The sequence below is a fragment of the Psammomys obesus genome, unplaced genomic scaffold (genome assembly GCF_907164565.1).
Source record: "Psammomys obesus unplaced genomic scaffold, mPsaObe1.curated_primary_1811, whole genome shotgun sequence".
Lineage (NCBI taxonomy): Eukaryota > Metazoa > Chordata > Mammalia > Rodentia > Muridae > Psammomys > Psammomys obesus.
Window position 1 is genome coordinate 4,197,939 of NW_026595981.1, and position 24,948 is coordinate 4,222,886.

The 24,948-nt window shown below is 51.9% G+C and overlaps 3 protein-coding genes across 3 annotated transcripts in view; 2 read left to right on the forward strand and 1 right to left on the reverse strand.

The window, feature by feature from the left end:
* Positions 1–16,357, reverse strand: part of Sarm1 (sterile alpha and TIR motif containing 1) — a 16,854-nt gene extending 497 nt beyond the window's left edge. Inside the window, exons 1-8 of the mRNA XM_055619639.1 lie at positions 15,616–16,357; positions 9,452–10,070; positions 8,906–9,118; positions 8,595–8,686; positions 8,255–8,490; positions 4,440–4,542; positions 4,184–4,373; positions 90–211 (exon numbers count right to left, since the gene is read on the reverse strand). Coding sequence (XP_055475614.1) covers positions 90–211; positions 4,184–4,373; positions 4,440–4,542; positions 8,255–8,490; positions 8,595–8,686; positions 8,906–9,118; positions 9,452–10,070; positions 15,616–16,082 — 2,042 coding nt within the window. The 5' untranslated portion in view covers positions 16,083–16,357. The remainder of the gene's footprint in view (positions 1–89; positions 212–4,183; positions 4,374–4,439; positions 4,543–8,254; positions 8,491–8,594; positions 8,687–8,905; positions 9,119–9,451; positions 10,071–15,615) is intronic.
* A 1,739-nt stretch (positions 16,358–18,096) lies between these two features.
* Positions 18,097–21,105, forward strand: Vtn (vitronectin). Its single transcript, XM_055619759.1, has 8 exons — positions 18,097–18,255; positions 18,346–18,465; positions 18,544–18,888; positions 18,971–19,110; positions 19,272–19,428; positions 19,557–19,709; positions 20,381–20,728; positions 20,922–21,105. The coding sequence occupies exons 1-8, from the start codon at positions 18,192–18,194 to the stop codon at positions 21,029–21,031; spliced, it is 1,437 nt and encodes a 478-aa protein (XP_055475734.1). The 5' UTR covers positions 18,097–18,191; the 3' UTR covers positions 21,032–21,105.
* A 1,012-nt stretch (positions 21,106–22,117) lies between these two features.
* Sebox (SEBOX homeobox) lies at positions 22,118–23,415 on the forward strand (the record flags this gene model as incomplete). The annotated part of the gene is given in 4 exon segments (XM_055619549.1): positions 22,118–22,282; positions 22,393–22,513; positions 22,516–22,560; positions 22,563–23,415. Coding segments are annotated over 4 exon segments (534 nt in total), but the record flags the coding sequence as incomplete, so codon positions are not given.
* Between the last annotated feature and the right edge of the window lie 1,533 nt (positions 23,416–24,948).

Genomic DNA, 24,948 nt, shown 5'->3' on the forward strand with positions numbered 1-24,948 from the left:
ACACACACACACACACACACACACACACACACACACACACACACACACAAAATCTCTCTCTCTAACTCTCCTTAGAGCCTGGCGCTTACTTGATGCCATTGAAGGTGAGTACAGCCTGCATGTCCTCAGGCAGTGACTGAGGCTCCGGCCACTCAAAGCCATCAATGATGGGGACAATGTTCTTGGCACAGCTTAAAGCAGTCACAATCTCCTGGAGAAAGAAGAAAGAGACTGGGTTTGATCCTGAATAACCCTGCAAAAGTTTATGCCCTGGATGCCCAGCCTCCAGTAGATGGTGCTATTGGGAAGTGGGGAAGATTTTGAGAAGTGGGGACTAATTGAGGGATGATATCCCTGGAGAGGTACAGCAAGACCCTGCCCCTCCCCCACTCTGCCTCCTGACCACTGTGAATGTTGTTTCCTGATCCAGAGATAAGAACTAGCAGCCCCCTCCTGCTAGTGGCAGGAGCTGATCCTGCCCCCAGGATTCCCCTGCCGAGATGGCACCATGAGCCACAGGAAACCTTTCCTCCCTCAAGTTTCTTTGTGTCCAGGATTTGCTTACAAACTTGAAGAAAGTACGGGACAAGTGGAGTCTCTGACACCACATATTAGCTCTATGACCTAAGGCAAAATTAATGGGCTTTCAAAGTCTGTTTTCTAATCTGCAGAACAGGGTTAATGACAGTTAACGATCTTACGGGATTGCTGTGTGGAACAATAATGGGAACATTCCACAGCAAGTGATGAGAGCAGGGTTCAGCACTTAAAAACTGAGGGTATTTAAGGAGCAGCTCAGTGGGGTGTGGTGGCTCAGGACGGAGTTCCCGCACAAGAGAAGGCTAATAAGGTGGGGGTTGTGATTTGGGGACTAGCCTGCCCTATACAGAGCTATAGCCTATCTCCAAAAGGGAAAAAATAAAAACAAAAAAGAAGGGAGATAATGGGCTCCTTCTCCATAGAGTGCAGAGAGGCCCCTGGGCTATTCTGGCGACACTATTCACTGTTAATGTTGATCTGGCAAGCAGCTACAGAATGAGTTTTGCCTTTGAAAGGCAAAACCTCAGGGATGGGACTGTTTTTTAAGTGCAGTTCACTTGTGGGTTTGTATATTGATTAGCCATTAAATGTGGCTTCCGGGAAGGGATTATGAAAACCAGAGACAATTAGGCACTGCAGACAGCCAAAGAGATGACAGAGTCTCTGGGACGAAATCCAAGGAGAAAGCCATACATACATACCACCTGCCCGGAAGCTCTTCCTCACCAGGCTCGGTGGTGGAGCCTAGGAAAAGACTGTATGTGGCTTTCACCTAGACTGGTCTCCCGGAGCCTTGTCATCTTACAGATAACTGGAAGGAATGCCAAAGAGCTGAAGGTGCTTCTCCCCAAGTCCCTCAAACATGCAGAGCTTCAGGTTAAGCCTTCAGAGTCCAAGTTCATGCTGGGCTGTGACATCCAAGCCCTGCTGCCTCTGTACAGCACCTGAGTGACACTTACTGGGGGAACTTTGAGATATTTGCTCTACCTGGAGTTACACAGAACCAAAGACAGTGCAATTGGCTGCTGCCCAGCTTGTCCGATAAAGGGATAAAGTCATGTGTAGCTCAGTGATACAGGGCTTGGCTACCAGGCCAACATCCTCTGTTTACTCATTGATTCAAGTTTCCCATAAGCTCTTTTACAGTCTTCTTTGTTCTACACAGTTTTAGGCTTCAGGGATATGGCACAAACATAGCAGGTCGTAGCTCAGCTGACACTAGACAATCCCCATCCCCCCAGAATGCTGCCTGTCACCTTCTCAGCATCTTCAGTCACATTCCTGGGAGACATCTTCCTGGTCCCATGTCTCCTCCACAAACCAGGCTCTGGATTCAGTGCTTTCACATGGCCTCCAGGGCTCAGCTCTTTTTCCCCATTGCCAATCGGGATGCCACCCACGCTTGTCCTCACACTTACTGCCCTAACCACCTCCCCGGGTATGATGGCTAAAATTGATTTTCAACTTGACTGTGTCTAGAATTACCTAAGAGACAAGCCTCTGGGCACATTGATGAGGGACTGTGTAGATTAGGTTAGCCAGCCATGCCTGTGAGGGATCAATTGATTGGACTAACTGAGCCACCCTAAAAGTGGGTGGCACCATTCCCTGAGGGTCAATCTGGACTGCACAAGAGGGGACGCTGGCCAAGAAGCAGAATCACTCATCGCGCTGTGCTTCCCGACGGCAGGTGAAATGTCACGGCCTCCTCAGGCTCCTGCTGCACGACTCCACCGCTTCGATGGAACGCTGTACTCATCTGCAAACTAAAATGACCCGTTTCCCTTCAGTGGCCTGTGTCAGGTGTCTTGTCATGTGCTACCCCTAGCTTGGACTCTGTGCTTCCTCAGAGCCTTGTGTGCAGGTTTTCCTTCACCTTTATGAAACGTTCGTGTGTGTGTGTGTGTGTGTGTGTGTGTGTGTGTGTGTGATATGTCTATGCATACACACACATGCAACAACACTTGCGTGTAGGTCTGAAGGTAACTTTACGAGAGCCAGTTCTCCCCTTCCACCATGTAGGATCCAGGACTTGAACTTGGGTTGTCAGGCTTGCAGCCAGCACCTCAACCTCTTACTCCCTCCTTTGGACCCTCTGCAACCTGGCTTCAGAGTTCCAACGTAGCAAGTGGGACCCTCGCAGATGTGTAATAATTGGCTCTCCACGGGGGGCAGAAAACCCAACCAATCACCACACAAATAAAAGCTTCCACTTTGGAGTGGCTGCCGATTTCTTTGGTGTGAATACCCCCACCACAGGCGATTTCAAGCCACCAACATGACACCTCTGGGCGTGCCCAACTTGACTCCTTCGTTCACGTTCCCTGCCTGGAACACGGCCTCTTCTATTCTCTCACAGTCTCCTTTTCTAAAGTCTGTATTTTGTTTTAACTGTGTGTGTGTGTGTGTGTGTGTGTGTGTGTGTGTGTGTGTGTGTATTTGCATGTCCCCTCAAAGGCCAGACGAGTGTGTTGGACCCCCTAGAGCTGAAGCTGTGAAAGGCTGTGAGCTGCCTGATGCCAGTGCTGGAACTGAACTCAGGTCCTCTGTAGGAGCAGCATGTGCTTCTAACCTCCCAGCCATCTCTCCACCCCCCTCACCAGCGTTCTTAGGATATTTCTCAAGTCCTGCCTCTTCCATGAAGCCTCCCCCGATCATCCCAGCCCTGGTTTAGTCACATTAGTCACTGTGAGCGTTTGTTCACAGTATTGTTTTTAGTTTTTAATTTTAATTTTATTTTATTATACAGGGTCTGTATAGCCCTGGTTGACCTGGATCTTGCTGTGTAGACCAGGCTGGCCTCAGACTCAAAGAGATCCACCTGCCTCTTTCTCTTAAGTACTGGGATTAAACACACCCAGCCCTGTTTTTGTTTTGTTTTGGTTTGGTTTGGTTTTTTAAGTTATGTGTATTTGTGTGTATGCTGTGTGCATATGGATACCTGTGTGAGTACGTGAGGCCATGCATGTGTGCTTGTATGCTTTGTATGTAAGTGCAAGTGCCCCTTCCGACGGGCTCAGGCGACCCCTGTGAAAGGGTCATTTGGCCCACAGGTTGAGAACCACTGTACTAGACTGTCGGGTCCTGTGACTTAACAGCTTCATGTTCTTCCCTGTCCTGTGACTGTCCTGCCTGTCGCTGGACCCTCCTGCCCTGCACAGAGGCTTGTTTCTGGTTTTGTTTTGGGGTTTTCCTTGGGATTTGAGACAGAGTCTTACTAGGTAGCCCTGGCTTGTCCAGAACTGATACATAGATCTGGCTGGTCTCGAACTTGAGGCGGTCTTCTTGTCTCTGCCTCCCAAGTGCTGGGACTATAGAACGCACCTCTGCATTTCAGCTCACAGATGTTATTTTTTCCCCATGGATGTTCACCCCTCCCTGATCTCACTGTACAGCCCTACACATGAATAGGATAGTGAAGTTTTCCTACTTTGTAGATGAGTAAACAGAGGCTGTTGGGGCCGAAGCAGCTGCTAAAGTCTAACCCCAGACTGAGCAGTGGCTCCTGCCTCCTAGCTGGGCTAGGAAGATGATCTGGGGTCCAATGTGGCTGGGGTGTGCAGAAAGCAAGGAGTAAGGGAGGAGCCTCGTCCCTCCCACCCCAGGCAGTGTCTCAGCGCAGAGGCACAGGCGGTACACCCACCTTGTGTACCCAGTCCTTGCACTCATGGTCCTGCATGCACTTGTCCAGCGCCCCGGCGGAGAGCACCAGGACAAAGTTCCGAGCGGCCATGACACTCTGGATGAGCTTGTCCTCGAACTTGCCAGCTTCCAGCTTCTCCACGTCGATGAAGACGCTGAAGCCATGCAGCTGCAGGTGCACCTTCAGGAGGCTGCAGGGGACAGGGTCAGCACCGTGGCCTGGTCCAGACCCCAGCCACCTGCCCAGTCCTCCTCACCTGGCCAGCTGGGAACCCGAGCTCCTCCGGTAGCTGATGAAGACATCTGGGGTGTCCCCGCTGGACTTGCCACTGGTACAGGGCACCGGGGAGTGGAGCGTTTCTGAAGCCAAGGAAAGAGACATGGAGGTGAGGGGGGCCCCGGGGGCCCCTCCCCACAACTCATCATGAGGTCCGTCATCTCCTGGAGGCTTAGTCCCCTGCCTGCTCAAGTTCCTCTTGCTAGTCTGGGCAAGTGACTTGCTTTAGAAAAGGCCCTTGCGACGGAGAGGGTGGAATCTATTGGAAAGGAAGTCCTCACCTTGGTGAGTCCTGGGCAGAAAGGATCTGAGCTTTGCAGACACTGACATGACTCTCTAGCTTTACCGTCCTTCCGAACTGTGGACTGGCTTAGCCAGTTACCCACAAGTACTCCAGACTGGGCCTACATCAAGTCCTTCACCTTGGCCCTTCTTCCTCATTTCCACCGGGAACCCAGGCTTCCGCCTGGACTCCTGCCTAACATTTCAGTCAGTCCATGCTGGTGCTCCTCCGTTTACAGTGGTGTCTGTCCTGAGACTCCCACGATGACTCTAAACTACTTACATCTTAGCTTAACCCAGCCTACCTCACAGGAGCCCAGAGCAGCTGCACCGGCCTGCAGCTAAGCAAAAACATCCACTCCAAAGCCTACCTGACAAAAATCTAGTTTTTGGAAAACTGTGATGAAGGTGAAAGTGCGCTTCACACCACTGTGAAGGGCAAAAACTGAAACTTGGGCACTGGCAGTATGGGCCTAGCTTCCCAGCACTTGGGAGGTGGAGGCAGAAAGGTCACAGTTCAAGGATGGTCTCAACTATAGAGAAAGTTTAAGACCAGACTGAACTACACAAGACCCTGTCTAATACACACACACACACACACACACATGCTCTCTCTCTCACACACACACAGAGAATAAAACATGAAAATGTAAACTGTACGTGGTGGTCACACCTGGAACCTGGCACTGGGGAAGGGAAGATGGTGGATAAAGGCGGATTCCCAGAGCCAGTTTTCAGCTAGCTTAGCTAGTTGGTGAGGTCTGAATTCAGTAAGAGATCCTGTCAATAATAATAATAATAATAATAATAATAATAATAATAATAATAATAAAGCTGTGGTGGCACAGGCCTTTGAGCCCGGTCCTGGGAGGCAAGCCCTATCTCTGTAGTTTGGTCTGTTTAGGGAGTTTGAGGCCAGTGAGACCCTGACTCAAAAACAGACAAACAAAACCAGTGGTGAGCAATAAAGGAAAAAGACACCCCAACGTTGATCTTTGGGCTCCACGTGTGTGAACACAAATGCACCCACATACAAACATGCAAAACAACAAAACAAGCCAAAACAACAGGGCATGGTAGCAACACCCTTAAGTCCAGCACTTGGAAGGCAGAGGCAGGCAGATCTCTGAGTACAAGGACAGCCTGGTGTACAAACTAATTCCAGGACAGCCTGGGCTACAACAGAGAAAACTTATCTCAAAAAACCAAAAATTAAAGCTGGGTGTGATTGCCCCTGCCCAGAGTGCTATAACCCCAGCACTTGGGGAGGCTGAGGCAGGAGGATCTCTGTGAGTTCCAAGCCAGCCTGGTCCACAAAGTGACAACCAAGACTACACAGAGAAACCCTGTCTCAAACAAAACAAAACAACAACAACAAAAATTAAAAGTAAAGTTTTTTAAATTATAGCAAAAAAAGAGAAGACTGCATGATTCTTTATTCCCCAGAGTGGCAATTATTCTTGCCTTAGGACCTTATTTTTAAAAAAGGAAGGAAAGAGGGCTGGGTTTGGTGGCCCATGCCTATGATCCCTGGCACTAGGAAAGTAGAAGCAGATGGATCTCTGTGAGTTTGAGGCCAGCCTGGTCTACAAAGTCCAGGAAGAAGAAGGAAAGAAAGCAGTAAGAGCTAGATGAAATGGCACATGCCTTTAATCTTCCTGGCACTTGGGAGGCAGAAGAAGAGGGGTCTCTGAGGTTCAAGGTCAGCCTGTTCCAAGGCTCCATAGAGAAATCCTATCTCAAAAAGAAAAAAACAAACAAACAAACAAGGAAACAAAGAAACAAAGCAAACAAACTACAGCAACAAAAGAAATCTTGGATTGTCTCTGGGCTCAAGGGTAGAAGCTGACCTGCTTTTCTTAAGGCAGGAGAGACAGTCCCTAGTGACATGCAAGTTCTTGCTTAGAGGATGCATAAAATGGGCTCATCTAATAATATTCATAATTAACACCCACACACATTTGTCTGTTTATGATGCAGAAAAAAAAAAAAAAGGGCTCAAATCCCAGTTGCCATTTAATAGCTTTTAGAACCTTGGGAAATGTATTCAAATTCTTTTACTTTCATTTTATTATCTCTAAAATTAAAACCTCTGATGGAAACATTCGCTTACATGGGGTACGCTTTTCATAAAACCCCTCAAGCTGGACACTGCCGTGTTTGCTTTTCAAGTTCACGTCTCTGGCCAGGCAGCGCCCGCCTTTGATCCCAGCACTCAGGAGGCAGCGGTAGGCAGATCTCCGTGTGTTCAAGGCCAGCCTGGTCAACAAATGGAGTTCTAGGACAGCCTAGAAATCCTCTCCTTTAAAAAAAAGTTTTCTTACATTTATATTTTCAGGGTGCCTGTGGAGATCAGGGGGAAACTTGGGGGGGGTGTTCTCTCCTACCACGTGGGTCATGGAGATTTATCTGAAGTCAGGCTTGGCAACGAGCTTTTACCCACTGAGACATCTCACTAGCCCTTATTATTTATCTCACTAGCCTCTCTTTATTCTCCTAAAGGTTTTAAAAGTTGATTTAAAACACTGAACTCCCACTACACAGAATGGTAATAGAAATAACTGGGCTATCTCTTTGTTTGTTTTGTTCAATTTTTTGAGACAAGATGGACCTGGACTGCACATGTAGACCAAGCTGGTTTTGAACCTTCAGCAGATCCTCCTGCCTCCACCTCCCAAGTGCTGAGGCACCTACCTCCACACTCAGTTACAAGATTTTGTTTTAAAAACTTACTGCAAGGGCTGGTAGATGATGACGCAGTAGTTAAGAGCACTGGCTGCTTTTCTAGAGGGCCCAGGTCCAGCTCCCAACACCCGCATGCGGGCTCACAACCATTTGTAACTCCAGTTCCAGGGGCTCTGGTGCCCTCTTCTGGTTTCTATGGGCACTGGAGGTACACACACACACACACACACACACACACACACACACACACACACTGATACACATAAAATAAAAATTAATCTTTTTTTAAAAACTGACCGTAATACCTGGGATATATAGTTACTGACCCAAAAGTGCTAGCCAAAGAGTGAATTGTTCTATGAAAATAAATCAGTAAGAAGAAAGTAGCCATTAATGCTCTGGGCTCTGCTGGGACAAACTGCCAGAGCCCAGACTTTGCAAGCTGCCGGATACTAGGATAAGCCCCACCCATGCCCTGGCAGCGGCACCCATGTGCTGCCCGACCTGTTCTTACACTTGCTCAAGCTGACCCTGCTTGGCTATCTCCCTGCCCCCACCCGCGTGTCCCTCCAAACCTGGACAACCCCTCCTCTCCGAGTCTGAACCTGGGTGACCAAGACAGGCAGAGATTCCCCTGGGCTCCACAGGAGCGTCCTGGGAACGCTTCCTGCTGCGGCCACCTGCTGGTCGTCTATCTCCCTACTCCACTCTGGGAGTAAGGTGGAGGCCTCCTTAAGGACAAAGGGAAGCGGGTTCATCCTCAGAGCCCAGGCCGCCCCTCCGTTTCACATCGGTGCTGGAGTGGGCTTCCCGGATGCGCTCGCTTACCTCTGGCTGCAGAGAGGATTCGCGTGCGATGCACCCCCAGGCGGATGCCGCAGTCCTCCAGGAGCTGCTGCTCGGACACGCGGTGCAGCAGGGAGCGGTCCAGGCCACAGCTGACCAGCCCGTAGGTGTACTGGCGGAAGCGAGGGTCCAGGCTGCCCAGCCAGTCTGCGAGGTTGCTGCGGTCGCAGGTGGCGTAGCTGGCGAAGGTCTTGAGCTCCGTGAGCTCCCTAAAGAACCTGCCCAGGGGGTAGAAGACGTTGCAGTTCCGATGCTCAGGGCGGGCCGGAGGCAGGAGGCTAGGTTAGACCCAGCGGGGCTGGACCCGCTGCGGGTTCTTTACCTCTTGCGGGTGATGCTTGACTTCATGCCCAGGTCTGTCTGCAGTTCCTCCTCTGTGAGTCGCAGAAGCAGGTCACCGTCTACCTGCTGTTCCTGGGGGAAGGGTGGGAGTGAGGAAGACCTCCCTCCCCCAACACAAGACGCAAAGGGAAGGAACAGGAGGTGGCAGGGGATGCTGATGGGAGAGGGTGGCTGAACACGAGTTTCCCACCCCTAGCCGGCGTGAGGCCGGAAGAGCACCGCACGCCTGTGCTCAGGCCACCCCCAGGGCCCGCGCGACCCTCGGTGAGGTGGGGTTGCCCGCGCCTCTACCCGGAAGTTCTCGCAGTACTGGGAGAAGCCGATCTGCTGCAGCCACGTCTGGACCTCGGCCTCCTTCCAGCTGGCCACGCAGGGCAGGATGCGCCTCGGCACCTCCTCGCCCAGCAGCCGCAGCGCGCGCTTCGCCAGCGCCGACGTGGTGCCGTTGGTGGAGTAAGAAACCAGGCGCTTCAGGCTCTGGATGGCGCCGATGTCGCTGAACACCTTTAGGAAGGAGGATGGAGGAGGGTGCCTGCGGGTCCCAGCTGCCCCCAGACCTGCCCATTCCCCTCTCCTGTCTCTTCTCACCGAGGAAAGGCCCACCAACTGCCCCGGCCTTCCTCGCTAAGCCCCCCCCCCCCCCCCCCGTCCCCATCCCTCCTGAAGCTCATCCTCTTCTAAGCCCGTCGGCCCCCGGGATGAAGTCTGTAGTTCTCAGTGTGGCCACCAGGTGGCAGCGGATCCCAGCCCCACACTCCCAGCTCCCACGTCTAGGGAATTCTAAACCCTTAGTTCTTCTAGCCTGACCCTTGAGCCACGCTCCCCTAACACCAGTACCTTGGTCTTCCCCTGTAGGCTCTTGATGGCAGCCTCGGCGCACAGGTAAAAAGCCCCTATGCACTGAGCCTCCAAACGCGACGAATCGAGCAGCAGCACCAGGCTCTGCAGGTCCTCCGGGCCGCGACCCTGGCTTGTGTCGCTGGCGTCCACGAGGCAGCGAGCGAAGCGACCGGGATCCAGGGATGCCACGAGCGGCTCCACGAGCGCCAGAGTGCCGGAGTGCTCGACCTCGCGCTCCACCTCCTTGTTGGTAGCCAACACGGCCACCGCCAGGCAGGCGTGCAGCCGCAGCAGCTCGTCCTCCTTGGAGAAGGCGAGCGGGAAGAGCCACTCGGCAGCACGCTTCTCCACCATGCACCGCTGCACCGTCTGGCCCCCGTGCAGCGCGCAGTTGGCCAGCGCCAGAGCGCAGTGGCGCAGGAGCGCCGGGTCTGTGCGGCGGCACCAGTACAGCACCGCGTCCAGGCCGCCGGCCGCCACCAGCCGCTGGCACGTCTCCTCCGAATGCTTGAACATGTGCTCCAAGATGCCCGCCACGCTCCGCGCCAGCTCCACCGGCTCGCGCTCCTTCGCCAGGTTCAAGATCACGCCTAGGCCGATGCGCGCCACGCGGTCCCTGCCGAGCGACAGAAGGACAGTCTGTGGCTGCTGTCTCTGGAGAGCTTGGCTTTCTCACGGAGGCCAGGCCCGATCTCTAGGCCTCACCAGTGTCGTAGAAGACACTGAAGACAGCATTATTACTCTTTCTGTTCCCACCCTGACCCCTGTCTCTGGTTATCAGGGAACTCCTACCTCCTCCTTGGCCTTCTCCCCAAGCTCGGCTGAATGCTTTCAACTGTATGGGCCCTTGTGGGTCCTTCTTTGCTGCTTCCTAATTGCAAACATAGGGCACCTCGTTTCTCTACTTCACTTTCCTCATCTCATGAACGGCAGAATAATGCCTGTCTTACAAAATTATGATCACGACTGACACGGTATTCCATAAAGGGGTTGGAGAGATGCTCAGCCATTCAGACTGCTTGCAGCTGCTCTTCCAGAGAGGCCCAGACCTAAGTTCCCAGCACCTACATCAGGCGGAATGGCTCACAGATGCCTGTGACTCCAGTTCCGGGGAACCTTTGCTCTCTTCTGGTCTTGGCGTGCACCTGACACACCTGCACACACACAGACATCCACAGATGCATGATAAAAAAGTAAAATAAAGCCGGGTGTGGTGGCGCACGCCTGTGATCCCAGCACCCGGGAGGCAGAGGCAGAGGCAGATGGGTCTCTGTGAGTTTGAGGCCAGCCTGGTCTATAAAAAGAGTTACGGGATAATCAGGGCTGTTACATAGAGAAACCCTGTTTAAAAAGGGTTTTAAAAGAGAAGAGAAGAGAAGAGAAGAGAAGAGAAGAGAAGAGAAGAGAAGAGAAGAAAAAGAAAAGAAAAGAAAAGAAAAGAAAAGAAAAGAAAAGAAAAGAAAACTAGTCCTTAAAAAGACAATTTGAAAAAGTGCTTGGCACAGAGCTGTCACATAGAACCCAGCAGATGGGAATTCTATGATGGATCATAGAAGTACGGCATTTCTCTCTTCATGTTCCATGACCGGTGTGTGCTTATTCATTCACTCAGTCGATACTTTTTGAGGACCTACTGTGTGGTAGGTCTAGTTGGTACTAGAGAGGCTGATGTTAGGCATTGAATAAGCCTGACAGTTATCTTACTTAGCTCCAGCAAATAAGGCCAGTGAAGAAGTAGTAACCAATGAATGCTCAAGTTCACAGTAGGAAAGCTCCATGCTAACAAACTGGATGATGTCATAGAGGAGGAAATGTATTTAAGGAGATTTTATTTGGGAAATAACAGTGAGAAACCTGCTTGCAAATAGTTAAGAGAAGAACCTAATGAGAGAGGGAGACCAGCCAGGACAAGAGCTAGCATGTTTGAGGAAGAAAATGAAGACCAGAGATAAACACAGCATCTAACATCAGCCAGGAAAAAGAGAAAATCAAGAAGGGGTTTACTTAGGCATAGAGTGCATGGAAGTAAATACTCAAGCTAACAAAATGAGTCATACACAATACATAAAGGACGAAATACAAAATATTAGCAAGCATAAAGAGGCACCCCAACGTCCTGGCAGTCAGAGAAATAAACTTTGCCTAGCAGGTGGGCCAACACAGCAGGCTGCAGGGTTGTGAAGGTCCTGAGGCCCTATGACAGGGCTGCCTGCTAGATTAACTGCCTGTCAGTTAATCTGGGGAGCAGGCACTCACTCCTAAAAAGAGTCCAACTGAGGGCACGTGTGCAAAGATGCTTGGCAAGGAGCTATTTGTCACACAAGGAAGTTGAAGCCATCAGTATCGGATCCCAGGGTAACTGGACAGGTACTCATTCACTGTAATGAATTATTGAGCAGATTTATAACATTGTAACATAAAAGATTCTTTTTTTTAATTGTTGTTTTTGTTTGTTTGTTTCCAGACAGGGTTTCCCTGTGTAGCTCTCACTGTCCTAGAACTCACTAGGTAGACCAAGCTGGCCTTGAACCCAGTATGTAACATGAAGGACCTTATAACCCTAACATGTAGTTGGAAAAAGAATCAGAATGTACTATACCACACAGCATGTTTTATGTAAATTAAAAACATCTGCACTCGAAACAAGTCTGAAGGTTTTATCATGTTTACACATTAACACATCCTTGATCTCAGCTACTCAAGAAGTTGAGAATTATGCCAGGAGTGGTGGCACACACCTTTAATCCCAGCACTAAGGAGGCAGAGGCAGGTGGATCTCTTCAGTTAGAGGCCAGCCTGGTCTACACAGAGAATCCCTGTCTCGAAAAAATTAAAACCAACCAACCAAACCAACAAACAAAAGAAGTGGAGAATTGAATTGAAAGCTCAAGGCCAGGGCTACATAGTGAGTTGTAGTCCAGTTTAGTCAACTTAGTGAGACCCTGTCTCAAACAGACAGACAGACAGACAGACAGACAAATGATAGACAGGCTGCAGATGCAGCTCAATGGCAATGTGCTTGTTTAACTGTGCAAGGTCCTGAATCCAACCCTCAGCACCATACGAGAAGAAGAGCTCACCAGATATATGGAATTATTTAACGGTTGCTTAGGGACTAGGTCAGAAGGATGGCTGGGACACGGCCAGGAGAAGGGGATCTCGCGTTGCAATTGCAGGGGCATGCACAGGCTTGCAGCTTTTAGAGAGCTGGAACCACTGGGGCGTCCACCACACTAAAGCAGAGGGGCCAAAGAAAGAGTGGGGAAAACAGTCTTGCCGGTCTTTTTGTCTGTCTGTTTTTTTTTGTTGTTGTTGTTTTTTTGTTTTTTTGTTTTTTTTTGAGACAGGGTTTCTCTATGTAGCCTTGGCTATCCTAGACTTGCTGTGTAGACCAGGCTGGCCTCGAACTCAGAGATCCATCTGCCTCCCTAAATGCTAGGATCACAGGTGTACACCACCATGCCCAGCTGACCTGAATCTTTTCAGCTTCCTCAAGGCATCTGTTCTTTATCTTTGTGACAATCAGGAAGACATGGAAGAGCTTTGGGAGTTTCCAGTTCTGGTTTAGGCTTTAAGAAACCAGCCACCGCAGGGAGAACATGCCCAAGGCAGATCCATCACGAAGACCATCAGAGTAGCAAGCAAGCTGCCACACGCCAGGCAGGGGTGAAGACTTCCTGTCTTACCTCTACAAATGATAACTCCTAGTCAGGTTACTTCTAAAGACTAAACTGGTGGCAGAGTTCTTGCTCTATGGATGCTGCTATGACCCCAGTGCCTGGAATTTTGTGTACAAAGGCAGAATCTGGCTAAGCCATGACCATGCTATAAGTTCAGCAAAGCTTTGCTGACCTCCCAGCTCAGCCTCTCTACAGCTCACCTCCAAAGGAACAAATGGGTCCAAAGTGTTCACTCTGGAACCTGGCATTCCTTTTACCAACACAGAAAGCTCAGGCCAGAGAGAGGTCATGGCAGGCCCAAGGTCACAAAGTTTCTGAGATGTGTTTGTCTCCAGAGTTCAACATCCTTCATCTTGACTTCGGATTAGCTAAACTCCTAGCCTATCAGGGCCTGAATGTGCTTTTAAAAATCATCTCAGGACTGGAGATGGCTCAGCAGTTAAGAGCATTGGCTGTTCTTCCAAAGGACCTAGTTTCAATGTCCAGAACCCACACAGTGGCTCCAGTTCCATGGGATCCAACATCCTCTTCTGACCTCCGAGAGGAATGGCACACAGATTACATAGATATGCATGCAGGAAAAACATTCATACACATGAAACAAAAGAAGAAGCCACTGCATCTAACACATTCTCAGAGGACTAGCCAAAGGCCCAGTGACATGACAAGCTTTCTCAGCCTCATCGGGCCCCTAAGTTAAAGCTGTGTGATGGTTGTGAAAACTGAATTCACTTCCCAATTCAGTTGTTTGATATTGTGGGTTTGATGGAATAAAAATGGCCACAATTTTTGGAGGTACACAGGTCTAGTTTCAAATCCCAGTTCCCAAGTAAAGGACAATTGTGTGTGTGTGTGTGTGTGTGTGTGTGTGTGTGTGTGTGTGAAAATGCTTGTGTATGTCCCATCCTCTCTGGGAGGATATACAAAAAGCTTGTTGAGTGGTTTTCCTCCACGGAGGAGCTTTTGTTGAGAACTGTTTTGTTTTGCTTTTGGAGACAGGGTTTCTCTGGGCAGCCTTGGCTGTCCTGGACTCGCTTTGCAGACCAGGCTGGCCTCACAGAGATCCGCCTGCCTCTGCCTCACAGGTGTATGCCACCTGTGCTGAGAATACAGGTATATGCTACCCAACACACCCACCCGGCTTTTGAGAACCTTTAACATTGGGCAGTTTTTGCACACTCTTCCATTTTCTGAATTTATGTGCAATAGTTTTCTTTCTTTATATTAAAAACATTTCCCTCTATTATTCATTCCATATTCTGTGGAAGGCCACTTAGCTTCCCCGCAAGGTGGGGTGTCCTGTGATTTTAGAGGGCTGTCAGTTAGATGCTGCCCTCACTGGACATTATGGGACCAGATAGGAAGAGCCCTACACTGTTGATAGTTCAAGGGGTAAGAGAAAGCGATCTAGGATTCTGGGAAGCGGCTGCAACAGCACCCTGGGGAAGACCAGAGCAGATGGAATAGCAAAAAGAAGCGGTGAGGACGCTGACTGATGGAGGGAAAATAATCGTAAGCAGAAATCCTCCGAGTGTTCCCTTTCTCTCCTTTCCATTCCTGTTCCCGCTGAAAGATTGCGGAGCCCCTGGGCTTCTGGGGAAGGAGCATGAGGAGCAGCAGGACTTGTGCCCTGTCCTTGGTCCTGAAATGACTTTTGCATCTGTTTGGGGACTTGTACACTAGATAGTGATTACTCAGCGCTCTCCATAGGCGAGGACAGTCATTTTCATTTCTGAAAATATATCAGTACGTTTGCATCATGCTTCCTGCACACACTTTCCACAGGTACCACCAGTTCTAGTTTCCTGACCCACATACCACGCCCACACCAGCCACACTGGCCGCCAACACATCCGGCAAGCACCCAGCCCATTTTCCAGTTTCTCCATACTCATGGCCCGTCCCCATCAGGGCACCGGAGGTTACATGACAGAAATCAAGCAAGCTGAACCCCTACCTTGCATTGGGTCTCCCAACACAAATTGTTGTTTGTGCATTTTTACAGTTACATTATTTCCACGGATCAAAGGTGATTGAAAACTCTAAAGAGAACACCCCTGGCTCATTCTCATAACAATTGTGAGGGCTGCGTGCTGGGAGTCGCTCTTCCAAAAATTCTGAGCTGAGAACCTGAGATTTCGGCGAGGAGGATTAGAGGACTGTTCATAGTTCAGAGAAGGTCCCAGGTAGCCAAAGGAGAGGCAGCCAGGCTTAGCCTGCTCCCACACAGGGGGAGGGAAGGTACCTCAGTTTCCTCTGCCCCAACCCTTTCATGCCCCTCCCCCCAAAGCAAAACAAAACAAAACTTTCTGTTCCTGATCAGAAGCTGCAGAATGAGGTCATGGCTGGCCTGGTGAGAGGGTAGATGTGCACCCAGATGCGGAGGAGAACTACGGGTTTAGAGGGATATCAGCAATGGGATGCTATCCCCAACCCCCTCCACTGCCCCGATGCCCCACACCCCGCGGCGCTCTCCCTCACCGGTTCTCAGCCACCAGGATCTGCTCCAGCAAGCGCGCGGCCTGCACGCGGGTCTCCAGCTCCGGCGCCTGCAGCAGCCGCAGCAGCAAGTCCAGGCCCCCGTCCAGGCGTATCGCATCGCACAGACCCTGGGCCACCTCGCGGCCCACAGCGGGCAGCAGCCAGGCCTCCTCTACCAGCTGGAAGACCTCGGCGAGGCCCGCGCCCACCGCCCGCGCCGCGCTCGCCTGCTTTAACTGGGACAGCGCCTGCTGCAGCTCCGGCAGCGAACGCTCCAGGGCTCCTTGCACCTCGGTCCCCCCTGGCGACACCTCGCGGGACCCGCGGCCGCCCGCAGCCCACCAGGGGCTGGCGCTGCCACTCCGATCCGGCCCCGGCACCGTCAGCCGATCGGCGCCCGGCCGTGGGCCCGACATGGTGAAGAAGCGGCACAGTTTGTAGGCGGAGAAGAGCAGCGTCAGGACCATGGGCGCTGGGCAGCGGGGGACATGCCGTGCCTGGAGGGGCGGGGCCTGGAGGAGCGACCCTGGCCTGGGGAGGAAAAGGCAAAAATCAGGACCTGGCAAGGGCTCTGGGCCACAAGTGTAGAAGCGGAGGGAGGAGGGCGGCTCGGGGACACAGAGGCTGAGGAAGAGGATGCAAGGAGAGGGAAGGGAGAGACGCGGGTGCCCAGAACAAAGCGCAGCTCCAGCCTCCAGCGCCGCGGAGCTGAGATGCTCAACCGCAACCACGCCTCTGAGTAGCGGAGTCAAGGATTTATGCCCCACCTCTAGGCCACGCAGGCTCCGCCCCCGCCGCAGGCGCAAGCCCCACCCCACGCCTCCGGCCCCGCCCGCACCCGGCCCCGCCTCCTTTTCCTGGTCTTCTGCCCTTTGGGGTATGCAAGATGTAGTGGAAAGGGTTGTGAAGAGCTGTCCTCTCTTCCCCACCGCTTGCTCGCCCGCCCGCCCGCCACCCCTCCCCACTCCATGATGTGGAAGCAAGCTGGCTGAATGTACCTCGCATGTCTGTAAGGTGTAAGATTTAGTGTTGGATTTTGTCGCTGAGGCTACTGAGGCCCATAGAGAAGGGGCACCAAAGGCACACTCCTCTGTGATTACAAAACAGAAAACTTGGGGGTTTCAGAAACATACCAGGGCCTGAAATGTGGCACAAAACCTGGTGTTCTGTATCAATGTGCATTTTCTTTTTCCATTCCTTTTTATTGAGACAGGGTTTCTCTGTGTACCTGTGGCTGTCCTGGACTCGCTTTGTAGACCAGGTTGGCCTCGAACTCACAGAGACCCACCTGCCTCTGCCTCCTCGAGTGCTGGGAGTGCGCCACCGTGCCCTGCTGAGCATTTTCTTCATGGAGGGATCACACATCTTATGTGAGTGCCCAATGAGTCCATTCTTTATGAAGGTGGGGCCAAGGGTGGGCCACAGAGGATCAATAGGTTAGTGGAAGCCTCAGTAATGGGACTGGAGAGATGGTTCAGCCTTTAACAACACTTGTTCTATCCAGGGGTGGTGTCATACGCCTGTAATCCCAGCACTTAGGGATCAGAACTCTGTGAGTTTGAGGCCAGCCTGTTTTATAAAGCCAGTCCACAACACCCAAGGCTACACAGAGAAACCCTGTCTCAAGAAAAAAAACAAAAACATCCAACCAACCAACCAAACAAACAAACAAAACTTGTTCTGGCAGAAGACCCAGGTTTGATTCTCGGCACCCACATGGCTGGTGATAACTTCAAAAGTCCAGTTCTGGGCTATCCGAAATCCTCTTCTGACCTTTACAGACAACAGGCATGCATGCGGTGCACAGACACACATGGGTAGACACTCATACACACAAAATGAAATAAACAAAACTAAAAATTACAAAAAGGAATGGACCCTGGCCCAAAGCGTTAGCAGCCACTGCTGCCTGTGTTGTGACATGCTTGAGAGGACAAGGAGAGGCCAGACATGAAACTTTTTTTCTTCACGAGAAGAAAAGTTCCCCCCTGCAGAGTGCTTGCCAGGTCTCCTCCCACCCCTCTTTCCGCTGCCTGAAACAGCCACCTGGGAATAGGGAGATGGGACAAACATCTGGCCAGAGATGTGCCTGATCAAACAATAGATCAATAACTGCTTATGGGAATGAGCTGGGAGCTATTCCAGGCACCAAGCATTTGGTCTGTTCTAGCTCATGTAACCCCTCAACACCGGGGGAGGCAAGGCTCCATGGTCCCATTTTATAAAAGGTTAGGGCTCAGAGAGATTAACATAACTGGCACAGAGGCTGACAACACGTGCTTTCTTTCTACCTTCCCAACTCACCATGCTATCCCTCCTGCCCATGACCCTACTGACTCCGGTCTTGGCGAGAGTTCTGTTTCCCAGCTCTCCTAGGGTCAGGGTTCTGGGAATGTGACCCTTTGCTACAGCTGTGTTTGGAGGAGGGGAATAGGGCAGGGCCAGAGGATGAGCAAATAAAGGCAGAAACGAAGGAAAATAGGAACTCCTCTTCAGTCTGATTCTTTTCCCAGGCAGGACAGTGAGGCTCCAGGAGCTGAGCCCAGCGTGCCAAGGCCCTCTGCTAGAGGCCTGCCATGGCACCTCTGAAGCCCTTTCTCATACTAGCCTTGCTGGCGTGGGTTTCTCTGGCTGACCAAGGTGTGGGAGGGCATTGGTGGTCATCTAGGGCAATCCAGGGTGGGCAGGTGGCCTGGACTGAGCTGTAAAAACTGACATTCCCTCCCCTAGAGTCATGCAAGGGCCGCTGCACCCAGGGCTTCATGGCCAGCAAGAAGTGTCAGTGTGATGAGCTCTGCACCTACTATCAGAGTTGCTGTGCTGACTACATGGAGCAGTGCAAGCCCCAAGGTGAGTCCAGAGCCCTGGCGGATGAGCCTGGGGTCACCTCAGCCGCCGGAAACTCACTACTGCCCACTCTGCCTGCAGTGACACGGGGGGATGTGTTTACTATGCCGGAAGATGAGTACAGGACCTACGACTATCTGGAGGAGACCAAGAATGATACCAGCACCCCCGTCCAACCGGAGACCACAACCACCTCTCTAAATCCTCACCAGCAGCTCCAAACTGAAGGGACTTCAGAGACAACACCTCTGAAGGAACAGGCTTCTACACTTGGGGCAAGCACCGGGGGGCCCGAAGTGGGGCACCAGGAGGTGCCTGGCACCACTGAGCAAGGGACCCCCGAGCTTCTAGAGGAAGAGCTGTGTAGTGGGAAGCCCTTTGATGCCTTCACGGACCTCAAGAACGGCTCCCTCTTTGCCTTCCGAGGTGACTCTATGGACAGGTCTGGTGTGGGTGGGGGAGTCTGCCCCAGGACTATCTGCTTCTCACACGGCATCCCCTGTTCTAGGGAAGTACTTCTATGAGCTAGATGAAACAGCAGTGAGGCCTGGGTACCCCAAACTCATCCAAGATGTCTGGGGCATCGAGGGCCCCATTGATGCTGCCTTCACTCGAATCAACTGTCAGGGGAAGACCTACCTTTTCAAGGTACCAGACCTAAGTCTGTGAGTCAGGGTAAAGGGTAGCACGGAAGGTGTGGGGAGCTGTGGGAACAAGGCAGTCAGGGGTTCCAGGAGCTGGTGACGTAGGACATAGGACTACCTCTGTGCCTAGTGTTATGTCCTCACCTCTTCATCTCTGTCCCTCAGGGTAGTCAGTACTGGCGCTTTGAGGATGGCATCCTGGACCCTGATTTTCCCCGAAACATCTCTGAAGGCTTCAGTGGCATCCCAGACAATGTCGATGCTGCTCTAGCCCTTCCTGCCCACCGTTACAATGGCCGGGAAAGGGCCTACTTCTTCAAGGGTACTCAGGGTGGGAGGAGAAGGGGCAGGTGGCAGAGTCCCTGTTTTCTCCTCTGCTTCCTCTCTGCCTTGGGGCCCCCCAGCCTCGGTCAGATCCACCCTCCTGATGCTAGCTGTTCTGCCCCTCAGGGAAGCAGTACTGGGAGTATGAATTCCAGCAGCAGCCCAGCCAGGAGGAATGTGAAGGAAGTTCCCCATCGGCCGTGTTCGAACACTTTGCTTTCCTTCAGCGGGACAGCTGGGAGAACATCTTTGAGCTCCTCTTCTGGGGCAGAGGCTCTGGTATGGAGGGAGGGCAAGTCTGGCTTCTTTCTCTGGAAAGTGGGTTTGAATGGGGTGGGGCTGGTAGTAGGGGCTCCAAGGGGAGGGACTGGAACTGTGGCACCATCAATCAAGAGCTGTTTGCTCTGGCTAGACTTTGCTTCTGTTGGCTTTGGGGGTGGGGTATGGGGCTCCATTTGGACCCCATACCTTGGACTTTGCCTAACAGGAGAGGCTGTGGCTGAGGGGTTCAAAAGGGGGCAGGGATACCAGGAATATAGCGGAAAGAGGACACAGGAAAAAGCATTGGGCAGGGAGTCTGAGGGCTGGGGGCTGGGTACTGAGTTTTGTGTCTTAGGCAAGACACAGCAAATGAGCTCTAAAGGTCCTACTGGAGCTGTGGTGGCAAGGCTTTTAATCCCAGCACTCTGAGGCAGAGACAAACAGATCTCTGTAAATTAAGAGGGCAGCCTGGTCTTCATAGTGAGTTCCAGGCCAGCCATGTGTACATATAGAGACCCTGTTTCAAAGAAAAGATAGACAGGTAGATAGGTAGGTAGGTAGATAGGTAGATAGATAGATAGATAGATAGATAGATAGATAGATAGATAGATAGATAGACAGACAGATTAATGTCCTGCTGGAGAAATCCAAGCCTGAATCCTTAAAGTGCTTCCCCTTCCCTGCTACAGATGGCGTCAGAGAACCCCAGTTCATCAGCCGGGACTGGCACGGTGTGCCAGGGAAAGTGGACGCTGCTATGGCTGGCCGCATCTATATCTCAGGCTCCACATCCCCCCCCGTCCAGCCCAAAAAGCCGAAGCGTAGGCGTGGAAGCCGAAAACGTTACCGTTCACGCAGTGGGCATTGGCGCAGCCGAAGCCAGACCCCAAACTCCCGACGTCGTTCGCGTTCACTCTGGTTGTCTTTGTTCTCCAGTGAGGAGAGCGGGCTGGGAACCTACAACTACGATTATGATATCAACTGGCTCGTGCCTGCCACCTGCGAGCCCATTCAGAGCGTCTATTTCTTCTCCGGAGGTGGGGGCCTGCTACCCTTTAAGCTGGTTTGCTTGTGCCTTTCCCGCAGGCCCGGGTACCCGGGTACTGTGCGCAGCCCGTACCTGCATGGTGGACGTTCAGTTCTCTTCCGAGAGGAACCCTTGTTTCCCTCTGGGGACCAGTGGACAGGCCCAGGCAGAGTCTCACACACCTTCTTTTCATTCTCTTTCAGACAAGTACTACCGAGTCAACCTCAGGACGCGGACGGTGGACTCCGTGCACCCTCCGTACCCGCGCTCCATCGCTCAGTACTGGCTGGGCTGCCCGGCCCCTCAGAAGTAGGCCCACACAGCAGAGCCTCCGGAACCCTGGCCTCCAGCCCTTCCTCCCAGCCCAATAAAGCCTGTTGGCCCGGAGTTTCAGGCTACTGTCCTGAATGGGGTGTTTAGGCCTGTCGCCTGGATGAAGGAGGGCAAGTGGGGCTCCCAGGACTCACTGAGGAGGGACGGGGAAGACTCACTGGGCTCAGGGCCTCTTCCTAAACCGGAACGCCAGGGGCTTGTGAGGCTACCCTTCCTTCTACGGTGTGTCCCCCAGTTACCCAGCCACCCCCTCCAGGTGAGGCTTCTTTGACCACGGAGTTAGACCAGGGCCTCGGAGGACACGAGGAGCAGAAGTCAACTCAGCTTTGCCGTCCACCGTTAATCTAGAATACGGTTAACTCCGGAACAACAGAGGGACAGACTCTCACAACACACACCCTAGTGGGGTCTTTTCTCTGAGGCCTCTGTCCCGGGCTTAGGTGGAGAGGGGGAGGGGAGGGCGAGAACAGGAAGAACATGGACCTTCATCTCCTTCCCCACAGTAAAGTGGCTCGGAGGACCCTCAAGGAAGGGAATGCTATAGAAGTGAATGTCTTTGTGGCTCTAAGATCCTGGGTTTCAGGAAGCCTGCCTGGCCTTTTGAGGAGCCAGAACGAGTTCTATAGCCGCCCTGAGTGCAAGCTGGTGGCGGCATCTGTTCCTCAGCCCTGCTGACAGGGGGCGGCTCCGCCACAGCACCCTCATCCTAGACAGTTCACTGCCCAGTCCGCAGAGGGCAAGGCACAAATCCATTTTCTTCCCCCTGAAGGAAGCCAAGACCAGGCACGGGGGTTGGGGGAGGGGAGGAGGCAGGGGTTATGGGGGCAGATGAAGCCCTGGGAGCTCTGGGAAAGTGGATTTCTGTGGTTTGAGGGAGGGATTTCACACAGCACAGGATTGAAAGCAGAGGCTGCTAGAGGCTGAGCTTTAAGGAGGGAGGTGTGATCAGCTTCTTGGTCAAGCTGAGGTGTTCATCAATCTGGCCCAACCCAGACCTCTATCAACCCCAATCTTGGCTGGGTGGAGGTTCTTGCCAGGGGTCCTGCTTTGATTCCCATCCTGGCCAACAGCCTGTACCAGTGGGTTGGGTCCCCATCGGAGAAAGAGGCTCACCTTCAGTGTTGGCCAGTTGCTGGAGCTGGAACGGGTATTTGCAGCTAGGCTCTATCCCGACATCAGCGCCCATGAGCACCTGGCTCAAGTAACTCACCTGCTTGAAGCCAAGATCCAAGTGAGCCATGATAACCAATTTCTGGGCTTGGCACACAGCCTCTTCTCTCTGGCAATCCTGAGCTCTGTTTTCTGTCCCAGATCCCTAGATCCCTTCATCTTCCCTATCAGGTGTGGTTCCAGAAGCACGGAGCCAAGAGAATCAGGACCAGAAAGTGAGGAGCCCTGGACCTCAGGCTGGAGTTTTCCCCAAACTCCTGTTCTCTTCCAGACACTCCCCAGCAGCCTTGAGATCTGGAACACCAGGCCAGCCTCTACACCCCACCAGCTCAGCCCAGCATGCCCACAGATCTCCTGTGTAGCCCCCAGCTTGAGACTGGGGCAGAGCTGGACAGGGGCTAAAGCTACAGCCCCATGGGGGCCAAGTGCAGCTTCTGGGCTTCACCTTTCTTTAGAGCAAACTGCTCCTCAGACTTCACTGGGAAGCCTGTCTGACCTTATCTATACCTCAGCCATCATCACCAATGAGATCACTCCTGATTAAGGTATAGTGCTTGTAAGACTTTTGGCTTTGGCTTGTATCCCACTCCATCTCTCAGGAGGCGGCAAGGAGGGGACCCCTGCCTCTCTCTGCACAGGGAGTGCTCTTTAAAGAGTTTAGCTCAGAAACCCCATGCCCAGCCTCCACCAGCCTAGCTGAAGATCCTGTGTAGTGACTGGAGCCTCGCTCCTATAACCTGGCACCCCCGTCCTTTTGGGGGCATATTCTCATCAGGAGGTAGTTAAGGTAAGGAACCATGTTTTCCACCCAAGGGCCAGGCTTGGGTTCCCAACTCCTATTATCTAAGAGGGCCCTTGAGGACCTCACCTATGTGCCAGAAGGGAATGGCTTCTAAACTGGACTGCTGGGAGACCCACCCTTTTGTGGTTTAGGGACCCACTGCCTGACTTCCTGCCACCTAGACAAATTAATCAGAAATGTGGATTTGAAGAGTGATATTAACGTTTCAGAAATAGAAGCCCGCGTCTTAGGTTGACTGAATTTCCCCAAAGATCAGATTGGCTGCCCTCTGATATAAGCTGGGGGACAACCTGACAGATTTGGGGTGGGGGTGTGGTAGCCTTGGGTTTTGATATCATTGTCATGCGTAATACCAACTAATCTCCAAATAAAACAAAACTCTTTCATCTGGATTGTTGTGAGCAAATAAATGGGGATGCAGCCTGCCTGCCTGGGAAGTTTATCTCCCTCCCATCACCAAACCCCTAAACAGGGCCGGGTGCCACAGACTCCAGGCAGGAACCACGTGCAGGCTTCTGCTGGGATCAGAGGGTGCTTAATTAAAGGGCTCACAGCTCTCATAGGCTCTGGGGACACAGGAGCTTGCTTGCACTCCAGGGGGTTCTAGTTGGCCCTACCTCTGGAGTTGCCTTGCTTTGGAGAGAAAAGCATGGAGACGGTATGTGATCCAGACCATGCTGGATTCGACCCTACCTCTGTTTATGTAACTAGGACTCTGAAATTCCATCTGCCAAGCAGGGATGGGAACACTTACTTCCTGTCTCGAAAAAAAATGTTAAGAACTTTATGGGATGACATAAGGTTAAAAACTCAGTAAATGCTAGTTCCGTCTGTCCCATACAGGAAGTCGTAAGAAACTGGCAAGGCCCAAACTTCCTGTCCCTCTGACCACCTGCCAAGCACCTCTTGGATGCAGTGCTTTGGCTAAAGTAGGGCAGAGACACAAGTGGCTGAGAGAATTCCCTTTCCTGTGCTGTGGACTGGCTACGTAATTCCCAGCGCGCTCTCTGCTCTGCCTGCGCAAATGGAGAGGTCCTTGCAGTGTGGCTCCTTTATAATTACACAAGGCATGAGCTAGGTCTCTTTACTATCTCCAGATGCTAACACAGTGCCTGGCCCACAAGACTACTATTAGTAAGAGCTTGATGCCCCACAAGCTTGTTGGCCTGTGTGGAGGGACTGGAATCTAGTGGACAATCCCTCCCAACAAAGACTCCAAGTTTAATGTAGGATGCCCTAGGCTGGTCAAAGTCTGTTGGAAGAAATTCTGATGAAGTCAAACCTCTACATTTGAAGGCTTTCAACCTAACTTCTGGTATTTAAGGATATGTTGGCAGCCTGGCATACAGGGAACAGGGAAATGGGCCACAAATCCCCCAACAAGGCTTAAAGCCAGGCTTTCCGACCCAACATTTCCTACACTTGACACTTCTCCCTACTAACAAGAACTGGTAAGCACAGCTGATGCCTACTGATCCAGTAAGAGTATATGAGACAAGCTGGGAAAACAGATGGTCCAGAGAGAGGGCTCACAGGTAAAAGCATCTTCTGTGCAGGCTGGATAACAGAATGCACGGAGTTGAGTATGATGGTGCATATCTACAGTTCCAGCACTTCTAGGAAGCAGACAAAAAAGGGAGCCTGGAGCAAGCAGTGCAACAGCAGAACCGAGAGCTGCCTCAACAGCGTGAAAGACAAAATGGACTCTTGCAAGTTGTCCTCTGAACTCCACACGAAAACTCTGGCACATGTGTACCTGTGCTCACAGATTCAGACAAGGGATAAAATCTAAAAAATGAAGAGAGGAAACAGTAGGGGAGCACATCTAAGAAAGAGTCTCTGGTTAAGAACAGAGAAGCCGGATGTGGTGGCACACAGCTTTAATCCCAGTACTCAGGAAGGCAGAGGCAGGCAGACGGCTGTGA

What these genes read in the sequence shown, in the direction of transcription:
- Vtn (XM_055619759.1), top strand. Translation starts at nt 18,192, where the DNA reads ATGGCACCTCTGAAGCCCTTTCTCATACTAGCCTTGCTGGCGTGGGTT. An exon ending in CTCCCTCTTTGCCTTCCGAG is followed by an intron (nt 18,889 to 18,970) that starts GTGACTCTATGG and finishes CCCCTGTTCTAG; the next exon opens with GGAAGTACTTCTATGAGCTA. An exon ending in GGAAGACCTACCTTTTCAAG is followed by an intron (nt 19,111 to 19,271) that starts GTACCAGACCTA and finishes TCTGTCCCTCAG; the next exon opens with GGTAGTCAGTACTGGCGCTT.